The 23863-nt window shown below is 38.7% G+C and overlaps 1 protein-coding gene across 1 annotated transcript in view; it reads left to right on the top strand.

The window, feature by feature from the left end:
• Positions 1–23863, top strand: part of FMN1 (formin 1) — a 288007-nt gene that overhangs the window by 186630 nt on the left and 77514 nt on the right. The window contains exon 14 of the mRNA XM_019649189.1: positions 7717–7809. Coding sequence (XP_019504734.1) covers positions 7717–7809 — 93 coding nt within the window. The remainder of the gene's footprint in view (positions 1–7716; positions 7810–23863) is intronic.

The following is a 23863-nucleotide window of genomic DNA, read 5'->3' as shown; positions in this document are numbered from 1 at the left end:
TAAAAGAATAAAGCCATGTACAATATGTTATCTAGCTAAGGTTAGCACTGTTTGAATATTTTATATGGATAGTGTGTTGCTGTTGAATATACAAAATGCTTTCTCATGTACGTTTCACTTAGTTCTCGTGAAATTTTATATTATCAGAGAAGTAATAAATAACTTTCCAAGCCAATAAAGAGTATGGAAAACTAAGAACAAATAATTGTACCTTTAAATTAATAGTTCAAAGAGGAAGTTTTTCTAATGTTTTGATTGTTGATGTATATGTATAAGTATATACGTGCATATTAATATATATAGCTATATGCTGTATTTAAGAATATATATCAATGCTCTTCATTTTTTTAAGTTAGAAAATTCTTTAAGTGTCTTGCTTGTGTTTGCCTTCAGTCCAATTATTTGTTCAATAGGTCTTTTATTTTTATAACATTGGTACCTTTCGAAGACTTATGTGTTGATTTCTCAAGTACATGTATATTTCAAACTCATTTTCCACTTCAGATCTGTGGTTTGATGAGTATTTAACTATAACTGTCTAACTACTGTGCTTTACACCTTAAGCTAATATAACATTAAATATCAACTGTAATTGACAAATTTTTTAAAATTTGATATTATAAGTTATAATGGATACATAGGCACACCTAAGATTTGAAAAAAATCACCTTATCTTATAAAAGAAGCACAGATAGTACATTCTTCACTTATCTGCTTATAATCATTCCAGTTTACTGCTCGGAGTTTCTAATTAGTCTTTTTTAACAGCTTTATTGAAATATAACCATATTCCACATAATTCACCCATTTAAGTGTATAATTCAATGATTTTTAGTATATTTATAGAGTCTTACAACCATCAGTGCAGTCAGTTTTAGAAAATTTTCATTACCCCAAAAAGAAGCTTCGTACCTCTCTGCCATCACTCCCTCAATCTTTCCATCCCTCCCTCCCCTAGCTCATGGCAACCATAATTTACTTCCTGTCTCTATAGATTTGCCTATTCCAGAAATTTCATATAAACAGAATCATGCACTTGGTCCTTTGTGACTAGATCCTTTCACTTAGCATAATGTCCTAATTAGCTTTGGAGGTGTAGACACTGTATATGTACAGACAAACAATGGCTCTGGTGTGTGTAAGTTTCATCTATGCATGTGCATTATTTTAAGGTAACATACTGACCCAGGTACCATGTGTATAACAGCTATATTTTCATTCCTTATACCCAGTTGCCCATTCAAGTTTTTTGAACACTTTGGATACAGATTTTTGCCTTTGAATGAATAGAGTCACTAGGATGGCTCTGGTCTGTGTAAGTTTCATCTATGCATGTGCATTATTTTAAGGTAACATACTGACCCAGGTACCATGTGTATAACAGCTATATTTTCACTCCTTATACCCAGTTGCCCATTCAAGTTTTTTTGAACACTTTGGATACAGATTTTTGCCTTTGAATGAATAGAGTCACTAGGAGGAATAATTTGGACTTGATAATTATATCAACTGACTTCCCAAACAAGAGTAAAGACAGAAAACATCTTTGATTATATATAGGTTGTCCACACAAAAGTCTTTAATGCACCATTGTCTATTCTAGACCAGAAATTTGGGCTTGGGGTGAGGGGCAGTGTCTAGCAAAATGAGTCTAGCAGTCCCCTTTGAAATCTAATCTAAACAAGTTTTTTCTAGGATAAGTTTTCTGTTTGCCCCCACACCACCCCAGCCCACCCCAGGATTTTCCCTAACACCACTCACTACTCACTGTACTAAACCTTAAAGTGCACCCCCATATTTAGCATTGGAGCTCAGGAACATGAGATATGTATGTACTTTTTGTTTCAAGCTTGTGTCAGTTGTTTTTTACTTAAATCAACTTGAAGTCTTCCTTTATGTAGCCTTTAAAAAATAAAAAGTGTATATATATATATATATATATATATATATATATATATATATATGTATATATATGTATGTATGTGTAATTGCCACAAAATACTACTTTCTCATTTGTGTGAAATAATAAGCAAATAAAAAAATTCTTAGTATTTTATTAGTCTTATATATGATTTTCCCCTTTCATACAAATCCCTGAATTACAGCTAGCCAAAAGCTGTTTTTATTTTACTATCTTAATACATTGGATTTAGTGTAATTTCCTAACCATTCAGTTCAAGGCCAATACCATGAAAAAGAATTGTGTAGGTTTGTTGTGCTAATATTGCAATTTTGATGTCTGAGTTTATTTTTAAGTTTGTTTTGATAAAAGTGTGTTCAGGGGTAGAAAACCAAAAGTTCTCTCCCTCTCTCCTCTCTCTCTCCCTCTCCCTCTCTCTCCCTCTCTCCCTCCCTCTCCCTCCCTCCATTCCTCCCTCCCTCCCTCCCTCTCTCTCTTTCTCTTTCTGTGATATGAAAAGCACTAGGAAGGACATTATGCTGTCCTAGTGTTACTAAAGAGTCATTGGGGTACCGTATGCTAGTATGAAAGGAAATAATTCACATGTTTGCATGCAGTTCACATGATTAGAAATAGTAATTACTATGTGCCTTACCCACTAAGACATTTTTGTTGGTGACCCATTCACTATAATGTCTGAGGGCAGAGATTTTTAGTCTGTTTTTTTCACTGATGTATCACCAGTACCAAGTACAATTTGTGGCATGATAACATAGTTGGAACACAGTAGATATTTGGTGAATTGATGTATTTGTTGAATGAATTGCTTTAGGATAAACCCCTTAACCCAGCATTCTGTGACTCTGGTTTGTATCTCTCATTTAAATAAACCCCATTGATATAATATTTACTTTAGTGAAATAGTTCTATATGTTGCTGCAACAATCCTCTATGATGATCCTTTTGAGCATGGAACTCGTGGAAAGGACAGGGACATGGTAAAACTGAAGGAGAGGTAGGACTGGCATAGAACCATGCAGGGGGTAGGGCAGGAATTAGGTAAGCAGAGAAGAGAGAATTCCAGATTTAAAAAAGAGTCTAGATAAATGTTTCCTTTCCTCTAAAAATATATTCTGACGTACTAAGCCCATACGCAGAGCTTTCAACTCAGAGGGAGCGACATATTCCATATTTTCTTAAAAAGTACCCATGTACATTTGATCTTTTAAGACAATTAAACATATATTAGATTTTGATTAATTCTACTGGGGTCTTGCCTCTGTATCCTTCTAACCTACCCATGATTTTTAAGTGGCTCAATAAATTTTATTCCTTATTCTTGGGGGTCAAAAGCAAAATAACAGATAACCACCTATGACCTTAACTGTCTAATATCTGAGATCTTAAAACATACAACAAGGCCATATCTTTCCTTTCAGTGAAATGCTTCACAAGCACTTAACCTTTAAATGAGAATACTCTCAATTTTAGTGTCTATTATTTCATTATGTATTGGTTTTCAATATTTAATCTTTCTGTCTCTCAAAATAATCACTTAGTAGCTAACTTCAGGAATTGATATATTTTTTAATTCTGTCAAAAATGCAATAGAAACAAAAAGAAAGAGAGCCTGCCATGACTTTGGCTTTTAACATTGGAACTCCTGGCACAGCCTGTGTCTGAGGCAACCTTGGTGGTCTAGCAATATTGTATACATGTCTTGTGGGTGGACAATAAACAACATTTGTGGATTTGTCAGTGACCTCTCTCCTTTATGCACTGCTAGTCTCCGGTGTCATCATTAATTAGTCTTCAGATCTCCCATTTGTCTGCTGGAAAGCATCTCGGATAAACCAAGTTAAGAAGTTGGAGCACGACTGTGCTGAGGCGGTCAGAGTGCAGCCCTGGCTTTAACCCTGTGGAGAGATTTAATTCTAATAGGCCACGTGGATGGCTGGGCCCATTGGGGTGCAGAGAGGGCCTCAGCACAGCCGGCCAGCTGCTCTCATGTGTGCTGGGTTCAGCGTCTAATTTCAGAATCCTGAGGCTCAGAGGCCTAGGGTACTTGTTTTACGTTTTGCTCCATCCTGCCCAGGAGTTTCCTCAGGGGGTTCTCACAATGGGTTGTGGAACTTCAGTGAGGGGACGACAATCATTATCCCTAAGTTCCAAACCAGAGATTTGCACCGGGGTCTATTTCCGTAAATAAGGTACACAGCATTTGTAGTGACTGATCCCCAGCCATGACTCTCTTGCTGTTCTGTGACGTGTGTTCTGATCAATTTTACTAAATCATAAAAATGACAGATCATATGAGGCTGCTTGCTAATGTCAGTCATTCCACAAACCACTTTACCTGTGTTATCTCACTGAATTCTTGTATCATGCCTATGGGGGAGGGAGCAGTCCCCATCTTGCAGATGAGGGAAGACAGCCCACCTGAGGCCAGGTAGAGGTAGGTGTTGATCCAAGCACAAGCCCTTTACCACACCACTGTATAGCCTAACAGTATCTGAGCACTTTGATGGAGCACTCTGTCACCACAGCGGGGACAAAGGGAGAGCCACAATCATTAATCCTTTTAATTCAGGCAAAAGTGGAGGTTTTGATTTTATAATGAGGAAAAGAAGCTTTACTTTAGGCATTGCTTGGGCTGGGGATAAGTAACCCTGAAGAAATCACTGTTGTGGCTGCAGTTATGCCCTATTACCACAGTGCCTCACCCTGTATTATTTGTGTTCATGAAAAATAGTTCTCTTTACATAGAGTCATTGGCATTTGACTGTAGTAGAGTGCAAGTTAAAGGATTTAAAAGATTCTCTCAGTTTATAGTGTGAGAAATTCTCGTTTTCCTTTAAATATGGCTACCTGTGTTCTCAGAATCGCAGATGGATAGCATCAGAAAAGTTTACATGGCCGTGAAGGCTTATTGAAAAATGCTGAGTCCTACCGGCCAGTCTTCTGTTTCTCAGAACTACCCCATCAAGAGAGGGCTCTTTGCTGTCCTGCTTGTGCCTGATGGCATGAAGTGGCGGATGTTTTGGTGGGTCTTTAAAATACACTGAGGCCTTTCAGATCAGCTTGGGACACTCACAGTGTTTGCAGAGTCAAGGCCCTGAGACCCTGTGGTATACCTCTCCTGGAATGCAAGGAGAGAGATGAGGAGGTCACACTGTACCTTTGGAAAGCCCACTCTGAGTCTGGGTCACCATTGCTAATTTTCTTCAACTTTCCTCCACATAAGAATCTAGTGAAGGTGAGGAACTCTGATGCTTTGGCCAGATGCACATGGAGCTCTCTGGAGAAGTTTGGGGATGAGTATATGAAACCTAAAAGATGATTTTGCAGGGATTAATATCAGTACATAAAAAAATACAATTAAAGGTAAAACATAAATGCTCCGCAGAAGGTAGATGTTGGAAAGATACTAAAAAACGTAAGACTGGAAAAAGCTGTGTTGGTGGGGCAGTGTCTCAGAGAAACGTTTTTAGGGAGGACAGGGCTTTGTCAGATGCAGTGGGAAGTATGTATGGGATGAGAGCAGAATGACTACATGGAACTAGGACCACTGGTGGATGTATTTTGGAAATTTTGCATAATTTTTGTTCGTTTGGTAAAATGTATATGGGAAATAGAACTGAAAGGTAGAATGGTACCAAAAGGAAAAGGCCTTAAATCCCAGGCCCGGGAGTTTGAATTTAATTGAATTAGCATGAGAATCCATAATACTTTTATCTTGTTTTGTACTTTTCCCCCTTTTTTTTCAGTGAATTCAAAGAGATCAGAGAAAACTTAAGAGGACTCAAAGTTAACTCTTGATCTCCCCTCCCTTAAAGCATAACAAAAAACCCCCAGAAGAAAACGGTAATACTTTCCATGGTTACTCAGCTCAGGATGTGGCACTTCCAGCCATGCGCTGCCCACCTTTCCCCCTCCCTCAGCCCCATACCAGCTCCCATCACCGAGACCTGTTTGTACCTGCAAATTAGACTCCAGCTCCACCTACTCTGTCCGTCTCCTCCTCGCTCTGATAGCCCTCCAGCCCAAAGCACTACTGTTTTGAGACCAGAACAGTGGCGGGAAGGAGGTACTTACCTTTTGGCCACAGGCCCATCTACTGGGAAGGGGGTAAAGGGAAATCAGATAATAGTAGAGAAGTTAACTAGTTACTATAGAGAAGACATATAAGCTGACAAAGAGAGGTAAACATGTGGGAAAAAAGGAATGTTTTGAAGTGATGGTTTGGCTGGGTTTAAAAAATTTGTTTCCCATTTGTACAGGTAGGATTTGTATTTCTTCAGTAAGATAGATGATTAAGGAAAAGAAATGAGTCTTTGCATCTCAATGGACAGGGTTTCATAGACAGCATAAGAATGGTTATCAGAATAGCTAGTCGCAGATGTTTAAAATAAATTTTATTAAAAACTTTTAGAAAGTAACAACGTCAGTAACGATGACAGAGCTTGAATTTAGGCTTCTCTTGTGATCTGCCTCATGATCCCCGGGGACGTATCTCTGAGAATATAGCTGATTCCAAACTTGACTCAGAAAATGACAGAGTTCCCTCACATCAAACTTTCATCTTCAACACAATCCTATAACCCCCCAAAGTTGTCTAGGATTTCAGCAGTCGAGGTGGCAATATTGCAAGAGAGAAGTATCAGGTAACTAGTTTCAGGGGACACTTGAGTGGCCCCTTTTTCATTTTCTGTGCTTCAGTGTTGACAAGTTTTGATGCTTTGCTTACATAGTAAACATTCTGGGGTGCTGGTTTTGAAAACACCAAATTATTGGATACGAGTTTCCCAACATAAATAAAGGCCTCCTTTCTAACCCTCTCCTTCCAAATTCCTCTGGTACCTTACATTTGGGCTTCAGTAAATTCCTCCAAGATATGGAATACATGTTTCTCTATTTTTTAAACCAGGTGACATGACTTCTTTATGGTGAAAATCCAATGCTCTCTTGGACAAGAACATGTAAGCAATTTCTGGCCACGCTCACTAGACCAAAGCGGTCGTGACTCAGCTCTAGCTTTGGATAAATGAAGCCTTTCTTTCCCCAGTGCATTTTTGCCACTGGCACAAATGTATAGAAACCTTGGGGACGTGCCTCGTGCCTGAGCCAACTGCCTTTTGTAATGGTGAACTGTGGATTGTTGTAGTTTCCATATCGCCAAGTCAGAGCTCTCTAATTTAAGGGGGCTTGATTATCAGAAAAGCAATCTATTGTAAATTCCAGATATTCTGCCTGAAGTGTAAGTCACATGTGAAATGACTTCGCGTGTGTTAGTGAAGTATTACATGGGATGGGTGGGTGCATGGGAAGCATGCAGAGAGACACTGGGCTTAGTTCTCACTCTGGGACATGGGTGTCACCCTGAGGAATTGTCAATTTGGTGGTTCCGGGCAACCTGAATGCCTGGGAATTTCTGCAAAATCTGTTTCACACTCTACTTTTGGGGTATGATCTGACAAGAGTGGGGGCCCTTACTTCTCTGGGACTAGTCCTTCAGTAGTTCTGCCTCACGGTGTTTTTGAGAGACTGAAAGCAGAGCACTTCACCTATCCCAAGTCAAAGGTTTTGCTGCACCTCTGAAAAGAAAGTTGGAGGTGACACATATTCCTGTTCCTGAAGAAAGGTGTGAGCTAATTAGTTTTATTTATGTTGTTTCTGGTTTTGCTTTTCCCCTTTGGATTTGGCTAAACAGTGACTGATAAGGATCTTGCACCATCAATACCCACATGCATAGCTCAGGGCATAGGCTCAGCAAATACGTGTTCTTGGGAAGTCTAATTCCAAACTTCTCTTCACAGCAAGTGAGAAACAGATGGCGGTGGTGTGCAAGGAGTCACCAAAGCAGTATCTCCAGCCTTTTAAGGACAAGCTAGAAGAGTTCTTCCAGAAAGGTAGGAAGCTGTGTCAGCTGCATATACACAATACTCCAAAAGATCCTTCATTCCACCATGTTTCTCTGAGGCCCACTGTTCCGTGCAACCTGTCTGGCCACCGGCAGCTCCAATGATTCCATTAGTTCACCTGCCTATGGCGGTTACATGCTCATGTAGATGGAGCCGTCCTATATAACATTTTTATCACCTTTCAAATCTGTTTTAATATTTTAAAATTTGTAACATTACTCTTGTTTTTATAAAATTTGGAGGGAAGACTTTTCCTTTGTCTCTCCATGGAACCAAGAGGATCTTTAGTACATGTTAACTGATAAATGACATACATGCAGAGTGTATGCAGTCATGCATTTCAGATTTGAGGTCAGACTGGACAGGTGGGTGGTGATTATCTTCCTGGTTTTATGAGTGTAGCGACTTGGAAACATGTGTTGTATTTTCCATCGCTTTTCAGAAAGGAAAACTGGGACCAGCCACTTGGCACCCATCAGCCCTTTGGGGTTAGATGGAAGTGATATGCACAAGACGCAGGACTTGTTTAGAAAGCATACCAAGTTACGTTTCTTCCACCATGATTTTGGCAGGAGTAGGGAACTTTTGTTGATCACTGTTAGCAAACGTGGAAATGTAATGCCTTTTGGATATTTCCTATTCTAATTTCTCAAATTCAGCTTAAGAAACAAAAATAAGTGTGGGCCACAACTTCCAGTTATAAGATAAGTAAGTCCTAGGGACATAATGTACAGCATGGTGACTTAGCTGACCATATTGTATTGTATACTTGAAAGTTGCTACGAGAATAGATCTTAACAGCTCTCATCAGAAAGAAAAAAGTTGTAACTGCGTGGTGATGGATGTTAACTAGACTTATTATGATGATCATTTCACAGTATGTACATGTATCGAATCATTGTGTTGTACACCTGAAACGAATATAATGTTCTATGCCAATTATATCTCAATAAGGAAAAAAACTAAGTGTAGGGCAGTCAGAGGGAGCTTTTGTGTTTGCTAGAAAGCCAGAGGAAACGCACATAGGAAACTTTGGGTCTATATTAACATGCTGTTTCGATTTATTAATAAGGCCATGTGATATCGCACCGACAGGAAAAGGCCATTAAGCAAAGTGAATCCATACAGTATGGCCAGAGCACCTTGGGAGTTGGCAGGGACGTTCTCAGGCCATGAGCCAGAGGAACTCCACTCCAGAGCTGCCTCAGTGCAGAGCTCCCTTCCCCTCCTCCTTGGTGAGGGCTGGTCTGTGGAAGTAGAAATCAGAGTTCTTTCTTGGCCACTGCTGAGCCTTATACACAATGGAAGTAATGCCATCAGAGCAAATAGTGATGCCAACGCTGTTAGGTGGCTTTTATATGTGACTTATCAAAGTGGATGCGTTGCTTTATGATTATGCCATGTAAATAGAACCTCAAGGGCCTGAAGAAAAACATGAAATGTTTCTCTTTGCTGACCCCCAATTAATAATTTCTGGTTTTGACATGTATGGAATTACCTTGAAATGAGGTTCATATATACTTAGATTCCACTTTTGATTTTTAACTGCTATTATTTTATCTCTGGAAAATGCTACATACAGTATGTATATCTGGGTATTATATGCCTACATGCTGTGGTAGCCTTAATCCTTTCTCCTTAAACTAGCTAGCATCTTAAAACCTAAATCGTGAAATTTTGTTCTTTTTTGTTGGAAAATTAGAACCTTGCATCTCTTCTTTGGTGCTCTGGGAAAGAAATATGCAAATTTCTTTGGGGTTTTGTGTTAGTTTGGTGCTTTGGGAAAGAAATATGCAAATTCCTTTGGGGTTTTGTGTTAGTTTGTTCTGTACTAGGTTTCTCAAAAAATAGCTGGTCTGCTCTGGGAGAGGGAATTGAGGCAAAATGGACCTTCTATCAGGGAGGCAAGGCCACAGAAAGATATTGTAAGAAAGCCCAAGAGTAGCGGTTCTCAACACTGGCTGCTCACTAGAATCGCCTGGGGGAGATTTTTTTAAATTTTGAGACCCGGACAAAACTCTAGACCTACCAGCAGCATCTCTGGGAGTGGGTGGGACCAGGAATCAGCATTTTTTTTTTTTTTACTCCCCAGGTGATTCCATTGTGCAGCCCAGATTGAAAACCCTTATGGTCTTGTTTAGTTCACCTTTTCATATGTCTCCAAAGATGTGTATTCAGAGCCTGCTATATCTTAGGCACTGTGACAAAATCTGGGCATACTGAAATGAATCATATAGTTCTTGTCCCTCTCCCAAGGACTAGCTTGTTAGGAAAAGATTCATTGAATAAAGGAGTCAGCACTCCTTTAACCAACATAGTGAAGGGAATATGAGAAGGGCATTAGGAATAACCTCAAATCATGGTTAAAGCAAAATCAGCCAAAGCAAAGCACAAAAAATAATTTCAAAGGAATATTATCATCTTATAAAGAATTCAAAACTATATAAATAAAACATAATACTCCAGGAATCCTAAATCTACCTATATTGTATGATGAAAGGAGCCACTATTGAAACAACCTTACTGGTATCTCACCACTTAACTAAGTCGGTCAAAACTCAACCTAGACTTGTGCCATCCAATATGTATGGCAGGCACCAGCCACCTGCAGCTGTTGAGCAATTGAAATGTGGCTGATCCAATTGGAGATGTGTGTAAGGGTAAAACTCACAGCCGATTTGGAAGACTTAGTGCAAAAAAACACATAACACATTTCACTTCTGATTTTTAATGTTGGTCACATGATAAAATGATCCTTTAGATCTATTGGGTTAAATAAAATATAGTATTCATCTCCCTGCTTTTTTTCAGTTTTTGAAGCCTGGCCTCTAGAAACTTTTAAATTATATATGTGACTCACATTGTATTTCTGTTGGACAGTGCTAATCTCGAGACATGGTCCCTTGACCTTTGTCATCTCATCACTTTTTTGCTCTTCGCTTTTTTTTTTTCCTTCACTCTTTTGCTCTACCTTTTCCAGTGTGGATCCTGGGTTATTAGAATGCTGTTTCATAAGCTAGCCCCTCCCCACTTTTGCTCTGGGTCCAGCCATTGTTTGGCTCTCAGGTTAGGGTGCTTAACCGAAGATGTCAGCATGCTACTTCATCAGGCTACCCCTCTGTGGTTCAGGGGCTGGGGCTTTGCCAAGTTGCAGGATGTACAAATGGGATATCTCTTGGCTACCATGGAGTTCTATTGGATTGTCGGAAAAGTCATGATGTATTTTTTCTATGTTTTTCATTGCAAAAATGTGTCATGACTTTTCTGACAACCCAAAAAATAGTAGTCGCTTTTTTTATGTAGACATTTCACTGATTCACAGAAAATGTAGAATTTTCTATCCACTGTAAATATGCATTATCTGCCCTGGATAATCAAATTTTTATGGCAATTATCATACAGTTTAAGTATAGTATATCATCTAATATGCCATTCATTGTAAGAAACATCATTATTACAAGAACATGATTACTACTAAGAAATCAAACATACTGGCAATTAAACCATGATGTGGTATAGATAATAAGATGTATCCTGATATCAGAGATGCTAAAATATGAAAATTCCATCAATTTTGAAGTTAATGTAATGTGGTACTGTAATTAAGCATATAGGATTAGAGCGGAGGAAGGCCTAACACATCCAAGAAAGTCAGGGAAGACTTTCAGGAAAGGAGATGGTTTTGTTCAGGTTTAGAAAAAAAACAGAGATAATGACAACGACAGCAATGACAGTGATCGCTAACATTTGCTGAGTGCTGCTGTATGCCAGACACTAACGGAGAGGATCGACTTTTTTATTTAGTCCTCATGACAACCCTCTGAAGTAAGCACTATTATCACCCTGTCGTACAGATGAAGAAATTGAGGATGAGGAATTCTCAGCCAACTAGTTATGAAGGGCATTCCAGGCAGAGGAAAACACTGCGAGTCAGAGGATGAAAGACATGATGGGTTTGGGGAATGGCAAGAGACTCGGTATAGCTAGATCACAGGGTGTAGGGGGAGAACACAAGACCAGAAAGTCACAATATGACTTGCTAAAGAATCCAAACTTTGTCTTACAGGCAACAGACAGGCTTTGAAAAATAGCAATTGTGGGAGTGGCCTGGTCATGTTGGGTTTGTTTTGTTTTGGTGTGTGGGATCATTTTGCTTTTTGTTGTTAAGAAATACATTGTAACTAAGAACAATATGTAAAAAAGATTTAGAATAATAAAAGACGGGAAGCCAGCCTATCAAGCTTTTCTTCTGGACAGTAGTCCAGGCAAATGAAGGTAAGAACTTGAGCAAAAGCAATCACAGTGAAAGTAAGAAAGGAAGGGACATATTTATAAAGATTTTAGGAGTTACAGAACTAGATAACCCATTGTAAGTACAGAACCGTCCAGAAAAGTTTTTGGAGAAAAGGATGACTCCTTTTTCTTGCTTAGATAACTGGCTGGATACTGATGAGGAGGACCAGTTTTGGGATGGAAAACAATGACATAAACTTTGGACATGTTGATTTGATATACGTATGAGAAGCACAGGTAGAGATGTTGGGTTCACGGGAGAGTGCTGGGTGTTGAGACTTTAGAGGGCAGCAGGAATGAATGAGACAGCACAAAGAAAGGGTGTAGAATAAGTTCCTGAAGTATCAGAGTATCTGAGCACAGGGTGTAATATAGTAACCATAATTGAGAAAAGATACATCTATACTTCCATGATATTTGAGTGTTTGGCACGAAAGCTATTTTTCTATCAGGGGGTGTTATCACTCATGATCTCTTAAGCAATTGCATTCTTTATGCCTGAGAACTTACATACACACATTGTGACTCAGTTGATTCATGGTTAGCCTAATTTTTACATGAGTTGCAATTTCGTTCTTCTAACAATCATGATGATTTAAGCTTTCTATTGTAAATCATATCCTGTTGCCACACACACACACACACACACACACGTGGAGATGATGTGTTTATCCTTATGTGATTTATCATCCTTCCCTTCTGAGACTGCCCTTAAATAGTGTCATTTTGACAAAACTGTGGTATTCGTTCTTCACTGATTTCATTTCCTGCACAGAATCGAAAGTAATTTTAATGGCACCACTTTTCAGAGTTGCTATCGCCACGGCATCTGAGCCCTTTTCCTTCCATGGCTTTTCTTTTTTTCCACAGTAGGCTCTTGCTCATTGCAATTTACAGCTCAGCTCAGAGTTACCTTCTGCAGGCATTATTTGAGCTCATGTTTTCCCACCCTCAGATCAAACATGGTCATAATGATATGGCCTTCAAAAACGTGATGCTCACATTAAAAGTCCCCATAAACATGGCAGGGATCCTGTAATTGAAAGAAGGCGCAGGGCCACTGATTAGGTCCCAGGTATAGATCTTGTAGGTGGTCTTTTCATGCTGTTAAATTGGTCATTTGTATTTATAGCTTTGGCAGGGAGGGCTGAAACCTAAACTGGTGCTAATACCAGCACTCTCCCACACTTGGTCTTATCTCATTCTCCATTAATTTTACCTAGCATCTATGAATGGAACCACATCAGAATGAACTGAATAAGCCATGCTAGTCCTAAGGTTCTCTGTCCAGCTGAAATTAGAGATAGTCTAAATGTCAAAAAACTGTTTTCTAGTAAAAAGTAAACAAATAAATTTACAAAACTAAAAAACAAAACAACACCTCTGATTTTCCACGTTGAATGCAAAAACGATTATCTAAGTAGCTGAATACTTCATGACAGCTGGGACTGTGTCTACTTATCCTATTCACTTTCTCATCCCAACATAATTTAGGACCAGCCTGGCCCATGATAGGTATTAATAATTTGTTGAATTAATGAACAAACAGCCTAAGTCTTATAAAGTTCCTGGGGGCTATTTATTTATTTATTTATTTATTTATTTATTTATTTATTTATTTATTTTTCCTCTGTGAGTTCCTGCTTTAAACCCTTTCAGAATTGGTAAATAATGCCAGAAGGTGATGAGATATGTTTTTGGCCTATAATGTATGTCTGTTCTCAAACCTCCTGGATATCAAAACATCTTTCTGTGTCACAGATCTGCAATAACCCATTCTTAATAAATACTTAGCTCAGATTAGATCGACAGGGCCACAAGTGAACCTCTAAACTGCAGAATAAGAGCAGGTTATTAGGTAATCTCTTCACCCCCCAGAATGTAGAAAGAAAACCATCTGAGTCAGTGTATTCAAGCATTGTGGTTACAGAGATCAGGAAAGGTCAATGATCTAGACGGTGTGACCTGTGAGAGGAAGTAATTCTTCCATTCATTACAGGCCTTGTGGAAGGAAGGACTATGGCTGAGGGAACGAACCTCTGAGTAGGCCACTGGGTTCTTTTATACCTCAGTGCTACTCAAACAAGTACCAGCAGGGATGGCCCCAAATAACATCAGATGGCCAAGAATTAAGATAATCTGTTGTGGTTTCTGGGTCACTGAAGTAACAGCGAAGTAATCCTTGGAAGGTAGAAAAAGCTATCTTATCAGAGGTTTATTAAGTAGACTATTATCTGAAAGGCTTAGTTTGAATCAGGTGTTTTTGTTTTGTTTTGTTTTTCCCATAATTTTCTCAAAGAGCACATATACCCCACACACACACACACACCCGAAATCAGTTTCTCCCTCTCTTTCCTTCTCTCTTCCTCTCTCTCTCTTCTCACTCTCTCACTTCTAACCCCAACACACACACCCTTTATATCTTTAATTTACTCAATTTTTCTTTTTGGCCAAACATCCAATAAGTTCTTTTGAATAACGAGTTCTCTTTTTCTTTTTCTTTCCCCTCAATGAAAAGTTTTGCCAAAAAGAATAAAACTGTAAATTACTTTTATGTATGTATAATACTGAAATAAATACCTGGAAAGGAAAACTACAGGACAATCTCACTGTAGTTTTAAAATTTCAAATAAAACAGTACATTTTATGACCAAATGGAGTTTATTCCCAGAACATAAGGATATGATATGATTTTCGGAAGTCTATTAATATAATTCATCACTATTAATAGCACTAAAAAGAAAACTCATATGACCATCTTTTTAGATGTAAACAAGACAATTGACAAAATTCAACATCCATTATTCACTTATAAACTTAATAAAATATTAGGTAACATATACTTTCTTAATATAATAAAAAATAAATCTCTCACAATCCCAAATTTGCAACTCATATCATAGATTAAAAAAATTGTCTACCTAATATGTAGGCGCTCCTAGACATTATTTTAAAATAGATCAACATCCAATAAAAAGAAAGGCAAATAATATGAACAGTGACAGAAACTGCTCTTTAAACATATGAAAAGATGCCACTCTCAAAATAGGAGAAGTGCAAAATAAATTACATTGAAATTCCATTTTTCATCTATAATATTGACAAAATTACAAAAGTTTGATAGCAAACTATATTGGCATTGCAATAGGGTAAACCTCACTGTTTAGATCACTTGTGAAAGTGTAAGTTGTTAGAATCTGTATAGAGGTCAGTTTAGCAGTATGTACTTAAGTTACTTTTTTTTTTTTTTTTAGCTGAGCCATCCTGCTACCTGTTGGCAGCTCAGTGGCTGCTCAGCTCGGGCTGGACTCGAACTGCTGTTGCTCAGAGCTCAAGCTCTTGAGCGAGCTCTTAACCAACTGAGCCACTCAGCCGGCCCTCTACTTAAGTTACAAATTCATATGCCTTTTGACTTGGCCATTGCACTTTTAAAAGCATAACCTCAGATATGCTTCCAGGTGCAATGATTTAAGTACCATGTTACTTATTGCAACATTGTTTGCAACAGCAAAAGATTGGAGACAACCTAAATGACCATCAATAATGGAATTATCAAATTATGGTGCTTCCATTGGGTGGAATACTAAGCATCTATTTAAAAAAATAAAAGATTGAGAAAAAGTCTTTATTGACAGAGAAGAACCTCTAAGATATATTTCAAGTGGAAAAAGCAAGGGTCAGAACAATAGGTATATTATATGACCATTTAAGTAAAGAAGAAGAGAAAAAATGGATATTACTTATTGCAAATCTCAGAGGACAAATAAGAAGCTAATCTAAGGTTGATATTCCACTGGTTCTTACCGTACCCACCATGCAGGTTGTCTGTTCTATTGTTGAGCAATGTCTCAGAACCGCATGCAAATAGAAAAGGTGGAGGTGTTTGGATTTGAAGGGAAGTGAAGTGTAGGATAAGACTTTTTTTTTAATTAAATTATTTTTTATTATGAAATACACATTTTTTAGAATTAGTTTCAGCTGTACAACACAGTGCAATAGTTATACTTTTTACCCCTAGAAGTGACAACCCCCCTCCCCCAATCCACCGCCCCATTTCCCCCCAATATCATACATATCTATTACAAATCCCTTGACTCTTACTGGGTATTAAGACTCATGGAGATTCGGCAACACCTCCAAGCTCATGAGACCAAGATGCTTTTAGTAGAACAGGAAATGCACCTTAAACTGATTTTTATAACTTTGAGTAGGGCCTTTAACCATGTATTAAAGTATTACCAGGGCCCACCTCATAATGGTATTTTCAGTGTTGATATGATCCTTTCGCTCCCCTTTCTTTGGGGCAGAATCCAAGATCCTTTGAGATCCTGGAGCTGCAATTACAGTAACCCCTTTCTGATGAGTAGAAACAACCCCAGTTAGAAGGATAGAATGAAGCCAGGTCTGCCAGGCTCCTTCTATGTAAAGACCTTGTCCGCTTGTGAATTCTCTTTCCCTATTTCATTGGCTTGTTTTGGAAAAACTAGAAGTAGACTAAGTTATATTTCCCAGAAGCAAGGTTTTAGTAACTTCTGAAGTTGTATTCCTGATGCTAAGCAATAATTGCACTATTTAATCTTCCTATCATGACTTCATGTATACTTTTAGGTTAAATAGGGGGGTTTTTTGGTTTTGCTTTTTAAATATCCTGAATGTAGCAGAAGGAGCATTTGCTTGAAGTTAGGAGACCTGGGTTTGAACCCGAACTTCACCATTAATTTCTCTGTGTGACTTTGGGCAGGTTTTTAAATTTCTCTGAGCCTTTTTGTTTTTCTTGTTTATAAAATAGGAATAGTATCTACTCTATAATATCATTATGAAGATTAAATGAGACACCATACACGTAAAATCATCATGTGAACTATAAAGCATTAATAAACACAATGTGTTATTTTTAGAGCATAATTATTATCCCACCACCATCTTCCATGAGAAACGCCAATTTGGTTGAAAATTTCCCTCAAGTTTTCAGTTCAGACAGGGAGTTGGGAGGATGCCTCTTGACTTCAGCAGTGTAAGAACAGTGCTTCATTTAATCTTTGCAACAAGCCTTTGAAGCTGATTTTATTATTCCTGACTTTCCAGATTAGGAAACTGAGTCTGAGGATTTCTGTAACTTATTCAAGGTCAGTGTGACCTCAGTTTCAGTGTTGGTACTGTGTCACCCTAGTAACTTGGAAAATCGCTTATTTTTTCTGTGTCCCAGGGCCTTTGTGGGTAACTGTAGAAATAAGCTTTCGCTCTCACCATCTGAATGAGAAAAGTATGAGAATAGCAGACATGTCCAGCACAGTTTAACCCCAGGAACTCCCATCCTTGGAGTCCTAATAGAGACCTCCGTGCTGCCTTCCCCAACTGTAACAATGAGAGGTTTCTTTCCTATGTTGGAAAGAACTGTGGTGACAAGTAGTTAAGTATTTTATGGAATCAGTATTGAGCTCCGAATTCTTGCGTAATAGTTGTTTTCATGATAAATTGCTTCATGTAATCGTTGGCTCAGCCACCACTTCCTCTTTGGATTCTTTACAACTATCAGCCAGGTTTTAATCAGTGATTGATTGCAGTTTCTATCACATGACTTCTCTTTGAGTTACTCAATTATTGTCTTCTTCATGCTGGAAGAACTTAACACCTATGCTGCCTTCTGGGAGTTATTTTGCAGAATACATATTATATAATATGCAGCTTTGCAGATAATGTACAACTCTGGAAAGAACTCTCCATTCTTTCCAATAAAACAGGTCTGTTTCTTCTGCTGAGTTCCTTTTGCTTTAGAAGTATCATGGCAGCACTAGTAGGAGCCCAGGGCTGAATGAGATAATGCATGTGAAGTATTTAGGCAGAGCCTGGCACTATATGTCAGCAGCTGCAGCTACTGTTATAATCTCTGTCATTTTATCATAGTTTTATCAGATGGTTCAGAGGGTGGAGCTCAGAAACTCAATCCCAGAAGTGTTACTTTCCCAATGGTGTGAATAGCTGCATTCTAAATTCAAATGGCAAATAATAAATACTTACAGTGAAAGGTCTTAGATACTAGAAGGAAAATTGTGTTCATTTTGTTCACCTTCTTTGAAAACAGGCCAAATGCAATGAACATAAGGTGGAATCCATAGGACTTGAAGCTTCCTTTTTGTTATAATTTGTAGATCATCATCTACATAATTAGAGTAAAAATCAGCTGGCGGAGTTAAAGCGTAAGTTAAAAGGCACCAGATATACATGGAGATTTTCTACGGGACTATATTCTTCCACCATTAAACTATCTAATTTCAAAGTATAATTTAAATTTTTATAGTTACACTTTAATGATAGAAATTATTTACATAATCCCATTAAAGAAGACATGCCTTATGGCGCTCATGTCATGGCCAACCAAATCAACAATATTACCCCCTAGTGGATGCTGAGTTAAACTGCCAACACATGATCCTTGAGACCCACAAAGAGTTGGAGCGCCCTGTTTCAGTAGCTAGAAGTGATTGAAAATGACAGCAAACACCACTAGAGTGAAGGACTTTCACTATCCTTGTTAACTAGCTGTTAATTACTGGACTATTCACACTCTGCTTTCTAGTAGATGGGGGAATGATGAGACTCTGAAAGGTTGCATGCAGAAACTAGAGAATGTGATCAATTCCTTCATTTTGTATTAATCTTTTGAATTGAGAAGAAAAATATCGACCTACTCTACCAGTGTTTATATTTAAGTTTTATTGATCTCTACTGTTATTCTCCTGGAAATCTAAAAATGTGTATTTGAGTAGATCCTAACTGTTTGAGTTGATAAACGATGGTGTGGTTTTTTTCACTATAGGAAATATGCCTTGTCAGTTCACGTCCTTTCATAAATTTAGCAAACTCTGAGTGCTTAGCTTCTTGAAGTGCTGTCCCTGATAGCACATCCTCACTTCACCTCAGAGTCTGACACTAGGACTTTTGTTATTTGCCACTTTCCTCCTCCCCCTAGCATCTACCCACACGTTGACATTCAAATTATTCATTGAAATGAACAAACCATCTGCCTACTGAGCTCATCCAACCATCCATTCCTTGCTGAAATAAATGAAATGTGGAGTGAGTAATTATAATAATTCTAGGGGAGTGTAATATATTCATGTTGGTAATGCAAAAATCTATTTGAAATTGTTATTCTTCCCAAGAGGGCACTATTCTTCCCTTAATATCTTCCTTTCAGTTCCATGATTCTAGGATTAAGTGTAATTGCTAACATAATATTATGTGCATGATCATCTGCTTTCTTAAACTTAAGCTTCCTCTGGCATTGGTTCCTAATTTGTAGTCATGGCTGTGGCATTAATTGTAATTGGTCTGAGCTTCATGTGGTGAAATGGGTTCCAGCATGTTGACCGCAATTAGTCCTGGGTAAGATTCAAGGGATGGGTTTTGTATCGCTTTCAAATTATTTTCTGATTGTTTCTGTTGTAGTCTCCCCAGAGACTCTAGTGAAAAGAAGGCTGGCTTTAGAATTGCACAAACCTGAGTTCAGATCCCTTCTCTGTCTGACTTTGAGAAATTGACTTCATCCAAACAGGCCGAGTTCTTTCATCTCAAAGATAGAGATAATAACACCAATCCCATCAGGTTGTTTTCATAATCAAATCAGCTAACATATGTCAGCCACCTAGTCAAATAGCTAACATAATCATAGGCATAAATATTTGTTCTCTGCCTTCTCTTTCCCCTCCCCTTACGTTCCCTTGTGCTTTGATGTAACTTAAGTATTAAGTCAGATTTAGTTCCGTCTCAGGTACTTTGTTGACCATGAGTCCTTCTTTTGCCATACTAGCACAGATATGGCTGTTCAAGCCATTTATTAAAGGTTAATTAAGGTCATACTATGTTGTATCGATTTGCTACTTGCTATTGATTCAATGATGAGCAAGATGGGCACAGTCTTTGCCCCTGGAATTTATATTTGCCAGTAGTGATTATAATGCCTGTTAGCATCAGGACTCAATAGGGTATATTCTGGTTATCTGTTGCTGCAGAACCAACCACTTCAAAACTTAGTAGCTTGAAATAACAATTGATTACTATCTGTTCCATGTGTTGATTAGACTCAACAGGGTGGTTCTTGCTCTGGGTTTCCCATGAGGCTGGAGCCATGTGGTTGGATTTGGAATTACCTGAACACTTCTTCATACACCTATCTGGAGCCTGAGCTGGGATTGATGGCAGGTGGTGGTTGGCTGGACATCTCCCAATCCATGCTGTCTTTTCACGTGGCTTCAGCTTCCTCACAGCATGGTGGCCATGGGATAGTTAAACTTCTTACATAGTGGCTGGCTTTCCAGAGAACATGTTCCCCCCACAAAGGAAGCAGAAACAGCTAATTCTCATAATGGCTAGAGATAAAACATGGTGTCACTTTTGGTCAAAGAAGTCACAAGCGAGCCCATTTTCAAGTGTAGAGCAATAGGCTCCACCTCTCAATGGAGAGCAGTGCATATGTACAAGGAAGGCAAGAATTGATGGTGGCCATCCTGGAGGCAAGCTTCCACAGTGTGGAATTGGTTATTCCTTAGTTTCATGTCCCTTGATATCTAGACTTTTAACTCGTAGGTTCTGGCATTTACTGGACTTAGTCTATCAAGATTTGCAAAGCCAACCTTTAGTGCTTGCCCTAGGAAAAGGGTTCCACATTGTCTTTAGGGGTCAGATAAATAGCAAATGTGTTTGCTCTTGTCCTTATAACTTCTCCAGGACACAGAATGTTTCCAAGGAATGAGATTTCATCATTCTCTTCCATCTCCCTCTAAAGAAAAGTCCTTATTTGTCTGTGTTACTCCATGGGAAGAAATAAATATCTTCAAAAAGAATAGCCTCACAAACCCACCTTACCAAGGTATTCACATGTTACACACCCCTTTTAGCATATGGGAACCATCACCGTCAGCCATGATATTTTTCCTGGGACTCAATATAAAGTCCCATTTGCTGCAGTTTCTATTCCCCTTCTTTTGAGAGATTCTCCTTGGAGTTGGAGCCCCATACAAATCAGTCCCCGTATAACCCAATATTCCCTCTTTTTCCTCAGGGACAAGTGGCCTTTAATGTACTCTCCTAGGCCCTTCCCTACAACCTTATAATCTTCTTATTTTAAATGTGGTTCAGTGCATTAAAAACAAACAAACAAAACAGAAATCAACTTTCCCAGCACAAGAATGAGAGAGAAGAAAACATTTAAGCTGCAACATTCTCATTGTCACTATAAATAATCAATTTAAGGTCTGGGTTTAACTATTTTTTACAACTTTCAAAGGTATACATTATCAGAACATTGACAGAATTGGGAACTAGGGTATTTCCTTTCTGTACTCCTGCCTTTAATAAAATTTTGCACTCTGAAGCCCAGTGATAAGTTCTCCATGCCTTTCTAGTGGATTATGACTTGCTGTGACTAGGTTAATGATGCTCGCTCTGACGGAGCTGAGGACCCAGCAGTGCTCCACTGCCAAAAGAGCATTTGCTGGCATAGTTTAATCTAATATGAATCCATAGAGTTGAGGTTGTTTTGTTTGTTTGTTTGTTACCCCAAGAAGGTAAGGAATGTTTTAAAAACAGATTAATGAAGACTCTTCTTAGCTACAACAGGCAATTGTGGTCATGTGGGATCAGGATATGTCCTTTGTACTTACATGAGGTCTTTCCATGCTTGTCAGGAGGTCTTTCCATGCTTTCTGTGGTGTAGCTGAAAATATTGTCTATGAGCTACCACATAACAGAGAAAATAGATCTCACCAGTTGCACTATGCATAGATATGCTTTAAAATGCTCTCTGGTTGGGGAGGGACCAAGGGAAGGGTCGATGGAATGCACAGATTTAAGAGCTACTTCTGAATCACATTGAAAATAATATTTTTTTCAATTGCTAGTTTATCTACCAGTTTTCTGTTCCTGAAAATATAGATAAGAAACCAGAATCTGGAATTTATGTTAAAGTTCATGAGTTTTGATTACATGTTCCAGGTGGATTGATTTGAAACACCTATTGTCTTAATTTAAAAATAATGATGCTACTCCATTGGATTTATGTAACCTCTTTTCAGGAACACACAACATTTACTTTGAGGTTAGAATATCTGTGCGTGCGTGCGTGTGTGTGTGTGTGTGTGTGTGTGTGTGTGTGTGTAATTTTTTCTCAAAAATATTTCATGGATAACATCCAGAAGCATCTAAGGAGGAAGGAACAAACTAGAAAAGTAGCCTAGATTGTTTCCCACAAACTGCGATAATCCAAACTCAACCAAGATCAATGAGCTGTCAGGAAAAAGGAAAAAAAAAAAATTCCAAGCAAATATATCTACAGTAATAGCCAAAGGGATAAAGAAAACCACTGTCTGGATAAATTGTGATAAATGATGGTGGTTTGTTTGTTTTTAAATTTTGTTCCTATGTGTAAGTTCCTCTTTGAGCAACAGTTTCTGTGTAATACAAACCTTTTGTACTGTGTGACACTCCTGTCTATGTGTGTCTTCCAAAGATTGCGGAGGGTGGAGTGAGGAGTCATCTTTTCTTCTTTAAACAACTATTTCTCACCCTGTTTCAGATTTAACCAGTTGTGTGTATCTTCTTTCTAGCACTCCGATTGTCCAAAATTGCAGTTCACTTATTGCTCTATATGAATGGGACATGCAAACCCATTGGCACAACTTCCTCTTGTGTTTGTATCATTCACATACATTCCCCCTCCCTCTTGCTGGCCATCCTAGTCATCCCAAAAATTGCTCTACTGCCCCAACAACTGCCTCACCTTCCAAGCGGCCATCTTTTCTGTCATGCTAGTTGAAATGAACAAGTCTCGTGGATCCCTGTAACTCACCTGCACATAGAATCCCACATGATCTAAGGTGCCTTTCACACAGCTACTATACTTTTGATGCAAAATGGTTTTAGTCATTTGCACACAATTATCTGCAGAGATTAGAAGCTGCAGCTATGCTGTTAACTCCTCAGTGGTATTTCTAAGGTACTGGTACCAAATGTTCCACTCATCTACTAGCGATCTGGGAGAAATGGAGCTACCACCAAGTCAAGGTAGTCTTATAGCATCTCCTGAGAATATGATAATCCTGAAGGTGACCTAGTCCTCAGCCCTCTCCAGAAAAGAGATATCTCTTCTAGCTTTTCTCTTCCCTTTCACTACCACAGCTGTTCCAGTGGTAGAGTCTGAGCACACGAATTCCTACCAAGGGCTGGGACACAGCAGCGACAAGTGGAAAGCTGAAGTGATGGGTGAATGGTGCACTGAACTGGGACTGCTAAGTTCTGTGCACAGACCTCAGGTTGTCACTCGCCCCAGTCTTCTTTGGATTCCAGGGCTGTGGTACTCCTCCCTGGGAGGCTTGGTCCCTTCTCAGGTTTGTTCAACACTAGTTTTTTGAGTTTCTAATATGTGATGCTCCAAATGCTCAGAGGGCAAAATCTAAAATTTGTTTGGTTGACTTTGCAATGTAGGCCTCCTTCCCCTTAGCTATATGAGTACAGTCTTCAGTGTACCCAGAGTTAATTCAGGATAATTAGAAACAACAAGCAAATTAGATAATTTTCATTGCTTCCCACTTCATGCCATATTGCTGCACATTAGCACAGTAACTGGGCGGGCGGTATGGAGATAGATTTTTCTGTTTAAAGCCCATTCTCATTTTGAGAGAAAACTGGTCTTCAAAGAATCCTCTCAGTTCTGTTTCCAGGACCCTTGATTGGCGCCAGGCATTATTCACTT

This window comes from Hipposideros armiger, unplaced genomic scaffold (genome assembly GCF_001890085.2).
Source record: "Hipposideros armiger isolate ML-2016 unplaced genomic scaffold, ASM189008v1 scaffold_130, whole genome shotgun sequence".
Taxonomy (NCBI): Eukaryota; Metazoa; Chordata; class Mammalia; order Chiroptera; family Hipposideridae; genus Hipposideros; species Hipposideros armiger.
Note: the sequence above shows the minus strand (reverse complement) of the source record. Positions and strands in the feature narration are given on the sequence as shown.